The following is a 15,260-nucleotide window of genomic DNA, read 5'->3' on the forward strand; positions in this document are numbered from 1 at the left end:
GACTTTAACCATTGAATCCTGGCCCATGGCCACTTCTCCTTACTCTCCTCTTGCCACTGAAATTCCATGGCTCTGGCAGAGAGAGAGGGCAGGATGGCTTTGAGCAACTGTATGATCACTGCCTTACATCAGGATGGCTGCCGTCAGAATCAAGACATCCGCCCCTGTCACAAACAGCTTCCATCCCTTGGCCAGGCTCACTCAGCTACTTGGAGGCTAAAGAGCATCTCCTGAAAAACCCAGGTCCAACACTCCATCCATTCTATCATGAATCAGCCTGAGGAGGAATTCGGTTAAAACACAGGAAATGCTCACTACAGAGCAATCATCCATATTTGCTGCAGGTCAAAGAAGAGCCACCCAACCAACCAGAAGCCCTCGAGGCACTGCAGCATAACGGTCTCCAACTGTCTTCTGGACCAGAGAACTTTTTGAAAGGAGACACTAAAGAAGACAAACAGAATCAGCTGCTCTGCCTGGTGCCAGCTCCATGGAACAAGATTCCCTAACTTCCCTGCCTCTATTTGCCTTTTATCTCCCGTAAGCACCCCATTCCATTGGAGCCCCTTTAGGGCAGTGATTATCTTTCTTGGTATTCACTGTACCTAAAGTGCTACTTAGCACACTTCCTGGTTAATGGGAAGTGTTTTCAAGGCCTGGAATGGATTCCGTTGGATCACAGTAAATCATTTGGTCCAGGAAAGTACTCCTTTCCCTTTCAGGAAAAGGAGAAGAAATTCTGCTCATCAATCATTCTTGTGGAAAAGGAAACAAACAAGACATCAAAGCCTGTGAGGTCCTTGCTCCTCTTCCTAAGGCAGGAGGAATGAGTACGGAAATTTCAGTTACTCTTGGATTTCACCTAAGCTTCATACACAACCAAACCCTCCGCCTGTGTCCTTTTCCTTTTCTGTATCAGTGTCGCTGTCTCCATCCTCGATGCCAGTGTCTTGACTCGAGGTGGGTATCTTGGAGTTCCTACATGAGCACCACCTTGTCATTTCCCTGAGAGACCACATCCCAAAGTGCACAAGGGCATTGGTCTCTTTGTGATTCACCAATAGGTCCTGGAGGAATGAGCGTACCTGATCACAAGGGAAATGTAGTCAAAATGGTATACTCAGAAAAAAAAAAATGGTATACTCAGGCACCAATTCTTCAAACTACCTGGTTCCTAGCTAAGAAAGAGAAAAGTAGATCTCTGGAATAGAATCAACAGAACAGGTGAAAAGCACTCTTTCCTACAGCTTGGCAGCTCTATCATGAAGTCAAACAAGGTTCTGTGCTGAGGGGGGCGGGGACTTCTCTTTAACGGAGAAGAGAATGCCAAACAGTTCTTTCCAAGGACTGGAAAAGTGATGAGTAAGAATGAGGCAGAGACACAGGAGGAAAGAGAGTAAGAGAGTGAGAGAACTTGAGGGGTAGAGAGGGAAAGAGATGGAAGTGGTGGGGGGTGGGGGGCAGAGACAAGAGGGAAGGAGGAAGCCTGTGACTGGAACTTGGCCAATTCAGTGAGATCCACATGTGTTGCAGTTTCTCTAGCCTCTAAGTGCCTCCTTGTGCGTTTCTGGGGTCCTGAAATGCTGGTGAATGGTCATTTTGAGTAGAAAGGCATGGCCTTCAGTCACCTACTTACACATACTCTGGCAGTCAGACGTGAGCTGCCATAGTGACTAATGGTGCTGAATTGGTGGCTGCATGGCTGCTGGGGACTGGGCGAACGCGAGGTGCTACTGGCTGCCAGAAATCACCTTGTAGCCACTCCTGCCTCTGATTGACTGTGTTCTCTGACTCCGCCCACTGAGGGAAGGTCCTGCAGCCTCCTGGGACCAGTCTCATTGGGCTGGCAGGCAGGGGGAGAGCGTTCTCTCCACCCAGCCAGTCAGTCCATTGGTCAGTTGGTCTGTCAGTCAAACCTTCTTCTGCTTTGCTTAGAGCCAATGATCTCTGGGGAGTCTATCATCTGCAGAGCTCTAAAAGGCAGCTCTGACTCCACTCCACGTTTCTGGACAGCCTGCTTCCGTTTTTGAATGCTATGGGGTCAGGCTCAGACGCTGCCTCCCTTTTCCATACTTTAGCTCAGGTTCAGACCAAGTTGGAAAGCCTGGCACCTGGTCAAGGCTTCGAGCCATCTGCAGGTTTGAAGCATTTGTTGCAGCAAAAGAAATCTTATGAAGGAAACAGTGGAAGACGGCATGCTTTGATCTGCCTTCAGATTCCAAGAGTTCCTTCTTGGTTGTGTATAGCATTTCACTAGAAGTCCCTTGTGCTTACCTTGGTGACTTTGCTGATAATGGTGTAGTCCTCAGTTAATCATCTTATAATATTTCTGTTGCTATTTACATCGTTCTGGTTCCTTTCACTTCACTTTTTACAAGTTTTTCCAGGTTTTTCTGAATTCTTCCTGTTTGTATTTTCTTATGGCACGATTGTATCACATTAAGACCATATACCATAACTTGTTCATCTATTCCCCCAAGTAATGAATAACCCCTCAATTCCTATTCTGCACCACTACAAAAAGCTGCTAAAAATATTTTGGAACAGATAGGTCTTTTCCCCTTATCTCTGATCTCTTTGTGATACAAACCCAGGAGTAGTATTGCTGGGTTAAAGAGAATGCAGTTTTGTGGCCCTTTGAGCTTGGTTCCATGACTGTGTTTAGTGTTCCAATTTTCCAACATCCCTTCCAACATGTATCATTTTCCTTCATCATGTAAATCAGCTTGGTAGTTGAGATAGTTATCTCAGAATTGTTTTAACTTGCATTTCTCAAATTATTAGTGATTTGGAGCATCTTTTATATGACTATGGATAGTTTTAATTTCTTACTCTGAGAGCCTGTTTGTATTCTTTGACCTTTTTTTGATTGGGGAATGCCTGGACTGTAGCAAGAATTTTCTACTTGCTCTCATCACCTAAAGTCTTTACCTTCTCCAAATCAGTCTCCATTAAATTTCCAAACTTATTTTTCAAAAGCACAGATCTGACTACTCCAATCAATGAACCCCAGCAGTTCTCTGTTACATCCAAGCTACTCATAATCTTGGTTCTTTACTATTTTCTCAATCTTCTTGTAACTTAGTCTCTTCCAAGCACTCTATGTTCCAAAAATAGTGGCTTACACTCAATTCAGTATGACTCTGTGCTTTTGCACTTATTGGTCCCTATACTTAAACAAATGTACTATCTTTTATTCTTCATCATTTACTTTCTCTGATTTCCTTCCAAGATTCAAGTCAAATACCACCTAATTAAATCCATGAGGCTTTTCTTCTCAGAGTCCTTTCCATCTCCTCCGTAAATATCTGATTTCAATCTAGTCAATATATATATGCGGTCTTCCCCATTATGATGTAGGTTTGAGGGCCAGGACTCTTTTTCACCTTTCTTTATACTCCTAGGGCTTAACTGGGTTTATTTTTTTTCCTCATTTAAAAAATGCAATTTATAATTTCATGTGCTATAGAGCACCTCATCTTTTTGAAAAGGTAAAAGGTAGTGCTAAGAAATGTGTATTCTTAGAATTCCCATCTAGAAGATGCCACAAATCTTTCATGTATTAACCTTCAACATTCCACATTTAGCTTATCAGTTTTTTGTTTCACATTTTCATTTATGATTTCAGTGGCTGTGTCATTTTGGATATATATATATATATATATATGTGCATATATATTGCCATTGTTTTATTGTCTGGTTCCTTTAAGCATAATCTCTGAAGTTATCTAAAGAGAACAATAATTTTCCTCTTCTGCCCACAGAACCTTTAATATCATTAAATCAAAAGTATATTCTTAATTACTATTAAAAGTACAGAACGTTAGTCACATGCAGTATAGGTCTGCTATTTAATCTCAGAAATAAAAAGGTATAGGTTCTGGGAAGGGTGTTGTTGTTAGAAATAATTAGTGTAGGGCTCTGTCCACAAGAATTCAATGGAAGTTATTGACTAACTCCCTCCAAAAAGATGTGACAGCATAACAAAGAGGAGAATATTTGATAAATAGCTTTAAATCCTCCTACCCAAGACATTAGTATAGGTTTTCTTCCTTGCTGTCTAAATTTTCATACTCCTATCCTTAACTCTAGTGCCCACTAGTGGGTAAGAGTATCTTTTTAAGGATGAAAATCTATAAGGTTATATAACACAATGTTTCACAATAAAGTAGTTTATATATTTTTGTTTCCTCCTATTGTATCAATAAGGTTACAATGTCTTGTATGGACATATTCAGCATCTTAGGAAGAGAGAGGCAGGGAAGTATCAGAAGGGAGAATATTCTGGGAATAGACTACATTTCTTTATGGAGAGGAAACTCTGCCACAGAACAGGATACTTTTGGTTTTATAGCTCCATATAAAAAAGAGAAAGAAACCATTAGCCTTTAGTCCTTCATTTCTTTTTGTTTTTGCTGGTATCTCTGCTGCTATAGTGGCAGCAGATGCATTTATGCCTTCTTCATTGATCTCCAGGTAAGATGTATGCAAAACTTTGGATAAATACAAAGTTTTGAGCATTGACATTCCAGAAAAGTCAGCCTTATTTTCATCAAATGCATCTGTCATTCCCAAACTGTAGAGAACATGTTCCAAGTCATAAGTCTCTTCTATCTTGATTCTGGGGAGAAAAAATGTCTTGTCATGATGTTCCATCAAGGCCATTGCTTCTGGCTTTGTCCAAGCTATGAATCTTTCATAGGTAAGCCCCTTTTCCAACTGGAAGATAAGAATTGAAAATTCTAAGATCCTGCTACCTGCATAACTCTCTAATTTTTTTTTTCCACTAGAAACTGCTTCTCCAGGGTCTGCTGGGACTTGGATCTTTTTGTCAGTCCATGTCTATGCTTTAAATCCCTCCTTCTCCTCCCCTTCTAACTTCAACTCCTAAGATACACTCTTCCCTCACCTTTGGGATTAGGTTTAAATCTAATATAAAGATGTAATTAAGGAGAAATTGAAGAAAACGCTAAGCATTCTGTAGTTTCCCATATACCACCTGGGAATTGGGGGCAAGTGGAAAAAAATATGTACACATTAATTGGAGATAATCAACAGTTGGAAGATACTGATGTTAAGAGGGACTTGATAAGGTGTCTTATAGAAGGTAGAATTTTAATTGTTACTTTAAGAATGCCAGATGGACTAGAGACGGGAGGTCGTAGGTTCAAATCTGGCCTCAGACACTTCCCAGCTGTGTGACCCTGGGCAAGTCACTTGACCCCCATTGCCTACCCTTACCACTCTTCCACCTATAAGTCAATACACAGAAGTTAAGGGTTTAAAATTAAAAAAAAAAAAAAAGAATGCCAGATGGATAGAGAATGGACCAGAGTTCTTCATTCCTCTCACACGAACTGACTATGACTAGAAAAATTCTTTAAAGTCTCCATAGTCATAGCTAACTCTACACAGTTTCAAATTACAAAGAAAGTACTACTCAGGATTATAATTCACTATACCCATGAAATCACAGATAGAGTTAAAAAAAATTGTCAAAGGATCTAAAGCTTTGGAGTTGGAATAACTCTTGAGGGCCACTAGTACAAATCCCTCATTTTACAGATGAGGAAAGAGGCTGTAAAAAGCCAAGTGACTTTCTTTAGGTTGGACAATTATTTTTATCCTTAGTGAAAAGGAAACGAACCACTATGTTCTAAAATATTTAGAGTAGCTCTTTATGATGGCAAAGAAGAGGTAATTGATGAGGTGTTACATAAATTGGGGAAAGGCTAACCACATTGTGGTATATGATTGTGATGAAATGCTACTACATTCTTGATAAATGAGCAGGTTAATTTTTTAAAAATTGAAAGGCCTACATGAAATTATGAAGAGTGAAATATGCAGAATCAAGAGATTATACATATATATTATTTCAAAAATGACTTGTCTATATCCATCTACAAAGAAAGAACTGATAAATAGAAACAAGATAGTTTTACATTTACATATAAATGTGTTTGTCAAATGATGCCTTCTTCAGTGGAGGTAGATATCTGGAAATTTTAATGTATAAAATTTTAAACAGTATATTCTTAAAATGGAGAGACTGAAGCCCTTTCCTACAAAGTATCCATTCATGGTTGCTGATGCCTTTCTAGCTAAACCAGTACCAAGTCTTTATAAAGGAAAATTATTACCAAGGTAATGTTACAGAGTTCTTTGATAAAACAATAGGAATTGGACCCATGATATCTTTAAGTAAATAATTTGAGAGAATAATCTCATTCATTTACCCAGTGCAGGTCAGTAAATTCTCTGCAATTTATAACTAGACAATTGCTTAGAGCACAGGAAAGTTAAATGATTTATTCCTGGTTACACAGCTACTATGCATTAGTTGTAGGACTTGAATCTAAGTCCTGGGCTCCAGGCTAGCTTTCTATCCACTATCCCATGCTGCTTCAAATTTGACCCAGACAATAAAAATAGTATTGCTTTCTATTCTTCACTGAAAGACATTAGATGGAATGAAAAAAAACCTTCAGAGCTGCATGTTCTCTGTCAGCCTGGTAGCCCTGTTCTAAATTCCTGCCTTATTTAATAAACGGGAAGCATTCCAGTGGAAGATTTATCTGTAATCTTTCTACAGGAAGTAGAAAAAAATAGAAGAGAACTCTTAGATAGGGGAGATTATGTTTATGTACATTTAAAATGTCTTGAAAAGGGGTTATGAATATGCATAAACACATAACATGAAACTATATGTTTGTATATACATGTATACTGTCATGAAATAACAACTGAAATGTCAAATTTTGGGATGGGAGGAAAAATACAGGTTTCCATTTTACAGATGAGGAAACTGAAACAACAGAGGTGAAATGACTTGCCTAAAGTCACATAGCCAGGAAGTGTTGGAGGCTAGGTTTGAATTTGAGTCAACCTTCACACTCAGTGTTGTGCTACCTAAATCAAGACCAAATTCTAGAGTTAGTTGAGGAATCCTATAATGATTCCAGATGATTAAAAACTCTCATCTTCCAATCTGGTTATTGTTTCCCCAAGTTCCTTTTATGGCAAGGGAAGACCACTTTCATTCTCCAAGGAAAGATCAAAGGTGCATATCAATGTGAACAGATTAATGTGCTAACTCACTAAGTAGAATAACTGAGAATTTGTTTCTGTCTTTGAAAAAAAGAAAAAAGAGGGTGTTGCTTTTGAAATGATGGGAGAATTCCCTGTTGGTATGAGAGGAATTAAAAGAAAATAGTCTTGGCAATCAGAAGTTTAGGACAGAAATTTTACAATTTTGCCAAGGATTAAATGTTTTACTTTCAACTGAAATATTAATTTCTTGAAGGTTAGTACTCTTGTATTTTTATCCTCAGGTTTAGCACAATAGTTAATACCTATATGACTGCTTAGTAGGTTCCCACCCCCATTCAGACAAAAATGTGTCCAGAGATAGATAACTGACTCAAACTGGGAGGTTCAATTGCAAGAGTTCAGAGGCAGCAAAGGACTGTCAGATATCAGAAACTCCTCTCTTTTCTTCATAATCTGCAATATTCTCTCATACTTAAAGGAAACAGATATGTGATTGAAGCCAGATTATTGAAAGGGGTAGAAAAAAAGCAAATATGTATTTAAAATATTTTCAAATTTATTAACTATAAATAGATGCTGTTATTAAATCAAAGCATACTAAAATTCCAATTTATTCATGACGATTTTAAGATATCTGAAAACCCCTTCCTTCATTCCCTTCAACCATGCTCACATCCTACCTGATTGACTTTTACAAGATTAGTATGTGCGTGCCTTGGATCAATTGAAGATTGATTGATCCAAGATGGGTCTGAAGCAGGTACACTGTAAAAAGCTGGTTGAAGGAATTAAGTAGGAGACTATTCATGCAATGGAAGAAAGAAGTAGAATCAAGTTAGATTGGGAATCCAGGAAAAATAATGGATATTCATAGTACTTGCATATGTAGGTTGCCACTAATAGAGAAATTAATATTAACTTGGATTATACTTTCCTAAGACTTAAGACTTCAAAAGATAAAACATTTTTCCCAGGCCCATACAGGCAACACAAACTGCTTCATAAGTACTGCCAAGGCCTCCACCCCCCTTTTCTCATCCTTTCCTCACAACCTCATCCTAGATGACTTAAAGGGACTTAACTCCAAAAATATATTTCTTCTTTTTTCCTAGACATTTTTTAAATGATAGTAATATTTCTCTTTTCTGAGCAAGTAAATTTATGTTACTTTCCAAATTCAATGATGCTTCAGGATAAGAGTACCTTATCTCAGGGAGCCCATTCTGTCTTTTCTTGCCACCAACTATGCCTGACCATTTGAATATTGAGTATGGTGAAATGGAAGTCATGTTCAATGACTACTGTAATTTGTCCTAAGGAAGGTGGTGTTGAAATGACATGTCAGAATATAGTGCTGCCCTTCTATCCACCCCTAGCCTTACCTTAGTTAGGTTGCTATCAGAAGAAAACATGAGGATCACATTCAATTCCATTCCATGATAGGGAAAGATGAAAAGCTGCCCACCTAGCTCTTCTAAAGGAGTTGTCAGAAACTCTCCTCTTTTCTTCATAATAGGTAATATTGTTCTCTCATACTTCAAAGAAACAAATATGTGATTAGAGCCAGATTGAAAGAATAAAAAAGCAAATGTGTATTTAAAATATTCTCAGGTTAACTATAAGTGGGTATTGTTAAAGCAAAGAATACGACAATTCCATTTTATCTATTCATGACAGTTGTAAGGTATCTGGAAACCCCTTCCTCTGTTCCCTCCACCCATGTTCATATCCTAACCTGGTTGACTTTTACAAGATTAGTATATGTGTGCCTCGGATCAAATGCTCTCTCCCAGGTTGCTTTAAAGTTGATAGCATTCACAAGGACCAGTAGACTAAGTGGATCTATTAAACCATCAGGTAGAGCCTCTAAAATGTTACCTACTGAGAAAATAGGAATTAAGTTTAGTTTATTCTCCCACAAAATTTCCTTCAATAAAAATTTGGCACATTTTATGTATAATAGGATCTAGGTGGAGCACCAGGTTTTCAGAGTTTCTGAACTATTAAACATAATATAAGCTTAATATAAACTTTTCATTGTCATAAAAATCATTTGTATGTTTACAAGGTACATGACATTGTATTAGATTACTGGCGGTTTGATAGCATGTAGTCCTACCATAGCAGAAATAATAATCTTGCATCAAGAGAAACTCCCACACCAAAAAACAAAACAAAAAAAACAAATATACACAAAAAGTACTAGATTCCTCAATCTGCAATTTAAACCAGTCAATATATTGCTTCCATGGAAACAATAGCAATTTTCTATGTCTTGGTGGATTATATCTGAGTGGTGATAGCAAAAACAAACTCATTATTTGGTGGGACAATCTCAGATAGACTTCTGAATACTTGGTTATGCTGGTTCTTGGATCATAGACCTTTAGAGGCTGTAATTGGACGCAGGCCCTAAATACTTCATCTAGGTATGGTCTGAATGCTATGCTACACATAAAACTTCAGTCAACAGCTATTAAGCACCTATGATGTATCAGATATGGTGCTAAGTGCTTGAGAAACAAAAAGATGCCAAAGATAGTCCCTGCCCTCAAGGAAATCAATATCTAATAGAGGAGATGGTAACTATAGATATAGATATATACAGGCTAAGTAGGAAGTAACTAACAGAGAAAATGGACTAGAATTAAAAAGGGGTTGGGAAAGCATTCCTGTAGGAGGTGGAACTTTAGTTTCGACCAGTGATTCCCAAAGTGGGTGCCACTGCCCCCTGGTGGGTGCTATATCTATCCAGAGGAGTGGTGATGGCCACAGGTACATTTTGGGGTGGTGAATAACTAAGGGGGCGCTAAGTAATATTTTTTCTTGAAAGGGGACGGTAAGTCCAAACCACTGGTTTGGACTTAAAGGAAGGCAGTAGACAGAGCTAAGTAGGGAGAGCATTACTGGCTCTGTCCCATTACTAGAGGACAGCATGAGGAAATGTCTAGAACTGAGAGACAGAGTATCTTGTTTGTGAAAGGAGGCCAGTTTTACTAAACCAAAGAGTAGGTGGTCAAGAAAAAGGTATAAAAAGAGTAGGAAGAAGAGCATGTAAATGGATCAGTGGATAGAGAGCCAGACTTGGAGATGAGAGGTCCAGGGTTCAAATCAGACCTTAGACACTTTCTAGCTGTGTGACCCTGGGGAAAGCCATTTAACCCTAATTACCTAGCCCTTGACACTCTTCTGCCTTAAGACAAATACTTAATATAGAATCTAAGACAGAAGGTAAGAGTTTTTTTTTTTTTCCAGAAAAGACTTGTTAGGAGAGAGCTAGTAATGAAGGGTTCATGAAATAGGATGTCATCTCCAAGTAGTGATGAAGTAGGATTTTTAAAAGAAACAGAGAAATGCAAACATATGTGCAACACAATGAACCAATATTCATTGGACAAAATCTGATGGGTCTTAAGTGTGGCTTAATGAGAAATGGCTCTGAAGGATTAAGTAAATGGAAACATGATAGAAGAAATAATGTAAGCAGATTCCAGTGTGGAAAAAAAAAGTAATAGAAAATGGAGAAAAGATGCCCAATTTGAAAGGAGGACACTCATATCAGTGTTTGAAGAGATGATTTAAAGTACTATGGGAAAATATGGTAGAGCTTTTAGGACTCTAAACAGGTTTCACTGCATTTGATTACTGATTGGACCAGAAATCACTAGGCAACTATGATATGGCTGGAAAAAAAAAAAAACCCACCTAGCATAGAAGGTACAGAGTACATTTTGGTTCTCTATAATAACTTCCCAAGGATTATAGGACTCCAAATGTGAAATAGTATGCTTTGTGGGATAAGATATTCTTGCTTACTACATGCCTATAAAGAATGCCTAGATGACCCCTTGCCATGTCTTTTGTGGAAGGGAGCTCTGGTGAGATACAGGTAAGGACCTCAGGCACCACTCTGAGATTCTATAGTTCTGTGAAGTTCAACCTTTAAAAAAAAAAAAAAAGGTTCGTAAAAAGATTACTGGCATAGCCAACATGGAAAGACAATTTGTGACCTGCAGTCTTCTCAGCTACCCAGGCATTTATGTGTTTCCTCATGGCCTCAGCCTCCTGAGAAAAGCAAACATCTTCCATCACTGAATTGCAGAATTTGAAACAGGAGTCCCTAAAGGACTAAAGAGAAAAAAAAAGTCAGAGAAACTTCCCTATTTCTAAGTCACCAAAACTTTCCAAAAGTTAGAAATATGCTATGAGTAATGTGTTATTTATCCATATATCGTCAACGCCCTAGGTAACTCTTAGGCTGTAAGTAGCACGGAAGGTATCATCTTGCATAATAGAAATTTCCTCATCTGGGAGTTCCTTATAATAATTAAATCTCCAGTCCAAATAAGCAAGACACCATTAATCAATCTAGAAAGGAAACACTATTCAAGATTTAGTTTTTGGAATAAATTCTATTTAAAAAATTTAAGTTGTCTTATCCCCAGAACTGGACAGCAAACTTTTCATGGACAAGTATCAATCTTATAGGGTTTTTGCATTAGTTATACTTTGCAGTAATGTCTTGAATACATCAGTACTTATATTTATTTATAATTCCCAGTAATTACTATCATTTCTAAGTTTTGAGGTACCCTAATCTGGGGTCTTTATCCATTCTTTGTAATTTTTAAGCTATTTTCATTTCCTTTCTTCATCACTTTACAATTAGTAAAGGACCAGAAAAAGGAAAAAAAAAAGTCATTCCAAGGTATTTCCTTAAAAATGAAGGTATCAAAATTTACTAGGATTTAGAAAACATGTTTTACACTGGAATGGTGGTATCTGCTTATAATAAAGCCAAGACTGGTAGATGGAGTTCATATTCAGGAGTTCTGAGCTGTGTCAGAGCTAAGGTTGATTGACTTTCCTCATTAAATTTAATACCAACATAGTGAGTCTCTGGGAATCAAGGCCAGTAGGTTGCCTCAGAAAGGAAAAACAGAAATGGAGCAGGCTCATAGAAGTGGATCTGCCATGAGCTGCCCCTATACTTCCTAGTCTGAGTGAAATAGAGGGAAAGGAAGTGGAAAGTCATAGAGAAGTGGTAGGAAGAAAAATTTTTTTTTACCCCAATGAGTTACACAATCACATCTTAATGAAAGGTCCACAATGTCCACACTAATTTATTATTATAGATAGTATCTAAGTAGAAGCAGTGAGGTAGGGTGGAGAAAAGACTGGTCTAGTCTTAGATTGTCATTCCATTTTCATTTCCATTCTACATTAGTCCTTTATCATAACGTGGAAACATTTAACTTACCATGAGGAAATTGAGAGCATTTTCTCCAAAGAGCTTGTTGGTCGTTTTAAGCAAATACCAGGCGGATGGTTTATTCATTTCAGCAAGAAGTGACTGGAAACCCAAGTAAATATCTCCATTTCTGTTTAAAGAAAGTAACTAAGAAAAAGGCATTAACTTTTTGAGTTGGTCATTGAAGAATGATGAACAGAAAACAAATCTTGCAAGTAAATGCTTCATAAAATTTTTGAAAATTGAGAAAATGGGTTCATTGTTGAAGTACTATGTAGGACACTTGAACAGGAGGCAACTGATCAATTAACCCTTTTATTCAAAGGCTCATAGAAGTGGACCTACCATGAGTTGCCCCTGTACTTCTTACTCTTCTGATTACAATGGGGAGGATTTTTCCAAGTCATATATCCAAAGACTTGATGACTCGACTACTTCCCCACCAAATGCCAGTTCTCCAATGACCATCGCACATAATAAATAGCAAATAAACCCATTTATCCAAAACAAAACAAATAAACATTGAAGAAGTTATAAAGATTAGAATATACTAGATGATATAAGAGAGGGAATTGGCTCTCCCACTGGGAATGAGACATCTTAACTCGACCAGAGTCTTTGCTCTACTGAAGGAAAAAATTCTACAGTCTCTAGCATAGTAAACTAGGCATAGAGACTTGAATGAGGTCCTGGTTTCTTTCCATGTCCACTTCTTTTTATAGTCTTTCCTTCCTCTCCAGCAACCTGTCTATGAAGATAGCTTGGACCTGTGTGTGGTCTCTCTCAAAGCTGAAAAGCCAATGAGTAAGGATCTTTTCTCTCCCAAGCTCTCAATAACTCCACATGGAACAGTAATTAATTTCCATTAATGGAAATTAGAATATTTTGCAATTCGGTTTGAGATTTGAATTACATTTCAGTCAGTTGATGCCTTTTGTAGGAGAAACGAGAAGGAAAGTAACTATCTAATTCTATTACCTATTTATGAAGATATATAAATGTCGTGGAATTGGGTAGAAAAGACATTGACTGATTACTGGAGTACTTCCAGGCCAAGCAGAGATACATCTAACATTCTCTTTGATGTATCCATCTATTCAACTTTTAAAGATTTCTTAAAAAGGAAAGTATTTAGGGTGACTTCTCACTTCTTTCACTCATAAATTTAAAATATTCTTTGGAATTGTCTCCTAAGCACAAAGGCACAAGAAGCCGGTCTATCTATTAATGTTCTTCCCTCTTTTACATCCTGAAAACTCACTATTAGTGTCATTCCTTTAGATTACACCCCAAAATTTGTGTTTGGGGGAAAAGGCAAGGACTCAAGGCTAACTGTGAAAAACATACACATACACAAGGTATGGATATTTAGCTCTTGGTCATCGTAATACAAACTGTTTCATTTATGAGTACAGTTTCTTGCCACTTTGCAAAGCAGAGAAAAACTGGACCTTATATAATGGGATATAAGAGAACAGCAACTCAATGGGAAGGCTAAAACTATAAGCCCTGGATTGTCAGTGAGGGAAAAGGAAAGGCCAGTGGGACCAAGATTCTGTCCAGTATTACCTGGCCCCTTTCTCCCTCTAGTCTTTGTTCTTCCTTGCTCTGGCATCTTTTCTCATATTCCTTAAGGAAAGTGTGGCAATCAAGGATAAGGCAAGAAGAATAACAGACATCAAAAAAATACTCTGACTTGAAAATTCTGATTAATAATGGCCACCCAAGCCTTAAGTTTTAGCTTTCCCTGCCACCATAGATGTGTATTTTCAGAACCCTCTCTTACATGTTTTTCAAAGATAAACCAGTTCAGAGACAGGGTAGTACAGTGGATAGAGCACCAGATCTGGTGATAAGAGGACTTAGATCCAAATCTGGCCTCTGACACTTCCTAGCACCCTGGGCAACCAATTGCCTAGCCCTTGCTGCTCTTATCTTAGAATTGATACTAAGAAGTTAAAAGTTAAAAAAAAAAAAAAAAAAAGATCAACAAGTGCTTTCTAAAATCAACAATGCCAGGTGGGAGACTGGAGGATGGGGTGTGGGGGAGGCTACTGGATGGCTCAGTGGATTGAGATCCAGGTCTAGAGAAAGGGGGTCCTAAGATTCAAATCTGGCCTCAGACACTTCATAGCTGTGTGACCCTGAGCAAGTCACTTAACCCCATTGCCTAGCCCCTACTGCTCTTCTGCCTTGGAACCAATACACAAAAGGTAAGGGTTTAAAAATAAATAATAAAAGAAAATAAAATCTACAATGTAGGTTTGTTATTTTTGTGATATTTGGATTTGACTTTTTTGTTTCCCATCCTAACCACAGGGTGGTGAGCAGAATATGTTCTGACCCATCACGATTCTACTTCCTGATATTCTTTAGAGAGGACTCTAACCCTAATTCACTTGGGATGTGAAGATCTGGCTTTGTAGAGGGAAATACATGTGCTCTTTACTTCCTTTGGTATAGGCACACATACCTTTGCTATTTGTGCTGCTGTTTCTCTTTTTGTTCCCAAGAAGATCATGTTCAGGACAAATGAGATGCTCGGGGGAGAGAACACCACATTCCGTGGATTTTCTTCACAAAGCTTTTTCAGAAGCGTAATGGCAAACATGACATTTCCTTCAGAGGGAATATCCATGATAGAACCTTGACCAATCACACGGGGGAATGCATATGAAACACAAGGCTTAGGAGCAGAATGCTTTGCACATAATACGAGCTCAATATACATTTCATTTTCACTTGGTTTCTCTATGTATTCAACACCACCCAGTTTTCAGCCAATGGAAAAGACAAACACTTTGAACGGAGCGTTCCCTTGGTAGACTCCCCAAAACCTTGTAGATGTTTCTAAAGGTAGTTTTACAAGTTGAACATGCATGCATGAAGCAAAAGAATCTAAGCAGTTCACAAAGGATGTGAGCAAATCATTTTCAGCCCACCTCCAAACGTTGAG

The 15,260-nt window shown here is 38.1% G+C and overlaps 1 protein-coding gene across 1 annotated transcript; it reads right to left on the reverse strand.

Annotated features, from left to right (window-relative positions):
* Positions 1-869: 869 nt before the first annotated feature.
* On the reverse strand, positions 870-14,942 carry LOC123253040 (serpin B6-like). Its single transcript, XM_044682320.1, has 5 exons — positions 14,778-14,942; positions 12,314-12,451; positions 11,064-11,181; positions 8,789-8,931; positions 870-1,085 (listed from the first exon to the last, which is right to left on the reverse strand). Exons 1-5 carry the CDS (start codon positions 14,940-14,942, stop codon positions 870-872), a joined length of 780 nt encoding a protein of 259 aa, XP_044538255.1.
* Between the last annotated feature and the right edge of the window lie 318 nt (positions 14,943-15,260).

The sequence above is a fragment of the Gracilinanus agilis genome, chromosome 1 (genome assembly GCF_016433145.1).
Source record: "Gracilinanus agilis isolate LMUSP501 chromosome 1, AgileGrace, whole genome shotgun sequence".
Lineage (NCBI taxonomy): Eukaryota > Metazoa > Chordata > Mammalia > Didelphimorphia > Didelphidae > Gracilinanus > Gracilinanus agilis.